Source organism: Pristis pectinata, chromosome 8 (assembly GCF_009764475.1).
Source record: "Pristis pectinata isolate sPriPec2 chromosome 8, sPriPec2.1.pri, whole genome shotgun sequence".
NCBI classification, from domain to species: Eukaryota; Metazoa; Chordata; class Chondrichthyes; order Rhinopristiformes; family Pristidae; genus Pristis; species Pristis pectinata.
Window position 1 is genome coordinate 1,057,636 of NC_067412.1, and position 4,257 is coordinate 1,061,892.

At 59.5% G+C, this 4,257-nt stretch overlaps 1 protein-coding gene across 1 annotated transcript in view; it reads left to right on the forward strand.

The window, feature by feature from the left end:
- Positions 1-3,831, forward strand: part of abca3b (ATP-binding cassette, sub-family A (ABC1), member 3b) — a 67,913-nt gene extending 64,082 nt beyond the window's left edge. Inside the window, 6 exon segments of the mRNA XM_052021199.1 lie at positions 3-141; positions 449-619; positions 1,864-2,048; positions 2,404-2,426; positions 2,429-2,479; positions 3,463-3,831. Of these exon segments, the coding sequence (XP_051877159.1) occupies positions 3-141; positions 449-619; positions 1,864-2,048; positions 2,404-2,426; positions 2,429-2,479; positions 3,463-3,588 (695 nt within the window). The 3' untranslated portion in view covers positions 3,589-3,831.
- Positions 3,832-4,257: the final 426 nt, after the last annotated feature.

A 4,257-nucleotide genomic window follows, 5' to 3' on the forward strand; every position in this document is an offset into this window, starting at 1 on the left:
CCACATGACCGGGAGAGAGACCTTGTTTCTGTACGCACGTCTGCGCGGAATCCCCGAGCTGTACATCGCGCAGTGTGTGGACGATGTGTTGCAGAGCCTCCTGCTCAAACCCTGCGCCCACAGGCTGGTGCGGACGTACAGGTGGGTGCAGCAGCCCCTTCCCCCACTCCCCCTTCCCTCCCCCTTCCCCCTCCCCTCCCCTTCCGCCCTCCCCTTCCCCACCCCCCCTTCCCCCTCCCCTTCCGCCCTCCCCTTCCCCACCCCCCACTCCCCCTTCCCCCTCCCCTTCCCCCCTCCCCTTCCCCCCTCCCCTTCCCCACCCCCACTCCCCCTTGCCCCTCCCCTCCCCCTTCCCCCTCCCCTCCCCCTTCCCCCCTCCACTCTCCCCCTTGCCCTCGCCTCCCCCCACCCCCGTTTCACTCTCACCGATCTCCCTCCCTCCCTCCAGCGGCGGGAACAAGCGAAAGCTCAGCACCGGGGTGGCGATGATTGGGAACTCCAGCCTGATTTTCCTGGACGAGCCGTCCACCGGCATGGACCCCGTGTCCCGGAGGCTGTTGTGGGACGCCGTGACCCGGTCTCTGGAGTGCGGCAAGTCGGTGGTCATCACGTCCCACAGGTACGGCCGTGTGATTGCCCCTCCCCTCACCACCCCACACACCTCCCCACCCCTCCCGTCTCATCCCCACCCCTCCCGTCTCATCCCCACTCCCCCCCATCCCCACCCCTCCTCTCTCGGCTGTGAACAGCTCAGCAGCAGCTCCAGCCTGAGCTCAATTAAACCCAGCCCTGCCTCGAGGAGGGGAGTGGGAGGGGAGGGAGGGAGGGGAGGGGGAATCAGAGGGAAGGAGCAGGAGGGAGAGAATGGGAGCAGAGGGAGGGAGCTGGAGGGGAGGGGGAAGGGAGTGAAGAGGGGAAAGAGGGAAGCGGAGTGGGGAGGAGAGGGGATGGGAGGACTGGGAGGGGCAAGGGAAGGGAGTGAGGGTGGAGGGAGAGGGAGAGGGAGCTCCAGACTCCTCTCTGCCCAATGAAGAGCTGGCTGCGCCTTGTCCTGGACTCCCCCCACCCCACACCACGCCACCCACCACAACCCCACACTCAACACCACCCCTCCCATGATAGGGGGCTATGTGGGAGGGAAGGGTTCGATAGATCTTAGAGCAGGATAAAATGTCAGCACAACATTGTGGGCCGAAGGGCCTGTACTGTGTTGTAGTGTTGTGTGTTCGCACCACCCCATGCCACCTAACACCACACTACGGACAGGAATTTCTCTTTATTGATCACCTTATGCCCCGCCCCAGTTCAATTGCCCCCAAAATCATCTTACTTCAGGAGCACGGAGGTCCTGACCCTCTCCTGTTCAGGTGTTTGTGCTGCTCTTGGAGTTGGTATTGGTTTATTATTGTCACTGGTACCGAGGTACAGTTAAGAACTTGTCTTGCGTACCGATCGTACAGGTCAATTCATTACACAGTGCATTGAGGTAGTTCAGGGTAAAACAATAACAGAATACAGAGTAAAGCGTCACAGCTACAGAGAAAGTGCAGTGCAGGCAGACAATAAGGTGCAAGGTCATAATGAGGTAGATTGTAAGGTCAAGAGTCCATTTTATCGAACTAGGGAACCGTTCAACAGTCTTATAACAGCAGGATAGAAGCTATCCTTGAGCCTGGTGGTACGTGCTTTCAGGCTCCTGTACCTTCTGTCCGACAGGAGGGAGGAGAAGAGAGAATGTCCAGGGTGGGTGGGGTCTGATTGTGTCGGCTGCTTCACCGAGGCAGCGGGAGGTCTTTCCTGGGGTCTGGGACCACCGCTGATGGGGTCCGGTGTGGCTGAGGTCCCAATCGCTGTGTGTTTCAGCATGGAGGAGTGCGAGGCACTGTGTACGCGGCTGGCAGTGATGGTCAACGGGCAGTTCAAGTGTCTCGGCAGTCCACAACACCTCAAGAGTAAATTTGGCAGCGGCTACACACTCCTAGTCAAAATCCAGGGAGACCGGCCTGACCTGCAGCCATTCAAGGACTTCATTGAGTCAACGTTCGAAGGTACAGACAGACCCGCACCGTGCTCAGCTCAGGGCAGCAGTCAGTCCCCCTCCTGTCCCTCCTTCCCCCGTCACCTCCCTCGCCTCCCTCCCTCCCATGGAGCTCCCGAGCAGTTGTGCCAGGCCATGCCGAAGGAACTGTCTCCGTCAGATGTGGAGGTGGAACCGGCTGTTCATATCTGGAGCAGCCGGTGTGTCTGTTGTATCGGGACTCCAGCAGAGAGTTGATGAAGGTCCATGTGAAGTGTTGCTCCATTACAACAAGGGTCCCTGCCCCTCCCCGGTGCCCACTCTGGGCTCTGGGGTCCCGGGTCCGGGTCTGGGGTGAACCCACTGATTCCTGTTTCTCCCCTCAGGCAGCGAGGTCAAGGATGAACAATCAAGGAAATGCTGCACTACCACCTGACCAGCAGGAGGCTCACCTGGGCACAGGTAGGTCCCCAGGGAGGGAGGGACGGACAGACAGAGGGAGGGACAGACAGACGGAGGGAGGGAGGGACGTAGAAACATAGAAAACCGTATGCACAATTCAGGCCCTTCGGCCCACAAAGCTGTGCCGAACATGTCCCTACCCTAGAAATTACTAGGCTTACCCATAGCCCTCTATTTTTCTCAGCTCCATGTACCTATCCAAAAGTCTCTTAAAAGGCCCAATCGTATCCGCCTCCACCACTGTTGCCGGCAGTCCGTTCCCCGCACTCACCACTCTCTGAGTAAAAACTTACCCCTGACATCTCCTCTATATCTTCTCCCCAGCACCTTAACCTATGTCCTCTTGTGGCCACCAATTCAGCCCTGGGGAAAAGCCTCTGACTATCTACCCGATCAATACCTCTCATCATCTTATACACCTCTATCAGGCCCCCCCTCATCCTCCATCTCTCCAAGGAGAAAAGGCCGAGTTTCCTCAACCTGCTTTCATAAGGCATGCTCCGCATTCCAGGCAGCATCCTTGTAAATCTCCTCTGCACCCTCTCTATGGCTTCCACATCCTTCCTGTAGTGAGGCGACCAGAACTGAGCACAGTACTCCAAGTGGGGTCTGACCAGGGACCTATATAGCTGCAACAATACCTCCCGGCTCCTAAATTCAATTCCCTGATTGATGAAGGACAATACACCATATGCCTTCTTAACCACAGAGTCAACCTGCGAGCCGCTTTGAGTGTCCTATGGACTCAGATCCCAAGATCCCTCTGATCCTCCACACTGCCAAGAGTCCTACCATTAATACTATACTCTGCCAACATATTTGACCTACCAAAATGAACCACTTCACACTTATCTGGGTTGAATTGGGACGCAGGGAAGGGAGGGAGGGAGGGATGGACAGAGGAACAGAGGGAGGGAGCCGACCGGTGGTGACCCCACCCTCGCTGCAGAGATCCGACCAGTGAACGGCTCCTCTGTCTGCAGATTTTCGGCACGTTGGAGCGGGCCCGGCAGCAGTTCCGGATCCAGGATTACTCAGTGAGCCAGATCTCCCTGGAGCAGGTCTTCCTCAGCTTCGCCCGCTTCCAGGTCCACACCGAGCAGTGCTGATCCCCGGCAGCCAAACTAATGTAGGCGTCTGTCCGTGGGTGGGGTCTGTGGGGAGAACGGGGGGGGGGGGGGGGGGGGGGCAAAGTGGAAAACCCAGAGTAAAGTTCACTGTTAACCTGAGCTCCCTCCCCCCGTGTGCTGGAGTTGTGGGGGGCCAGCAGGGCCTGGCCATTCAGCCCCTCATGTCCGCTCCACATTCGGGAACTCCCACCTCTGCACCTCATTCCTGCGCTGTCCCCAGACCCCCCCACATCCTCCCCCAAACCCCCACAGATCCCCCCATCCTACCCCCCCCCCCCCCCCAGATACCCCCAGACCCCCCCACGTCCTCTCCCCACATCCTCCCCCCAACCCCCACAGATCCCCCCACATCCTCCCCCCACCCCCCAGATACCCCCATCCTCCCCCACATCCTCCCCCCAACCCCCACAGATCCCCCCATCCTACCCCCCACCCCCCCCAGATACCCCCAGACCCCCCCACATCCTCTCCCCACCCTCCCAGATCCCCCCACATCCTCCCCCCAACCCCCACAGATCCCCCATCCTACCCCCCCACCCCCCAGATACCCCAATCCTCCCCCCCGACCCCCCCAGATCCCCCATCATCCTCCCCCCACCCCCCCAGATACCCCCATCCTCCCCCACATCCTCCCCCAACCCCCACAGA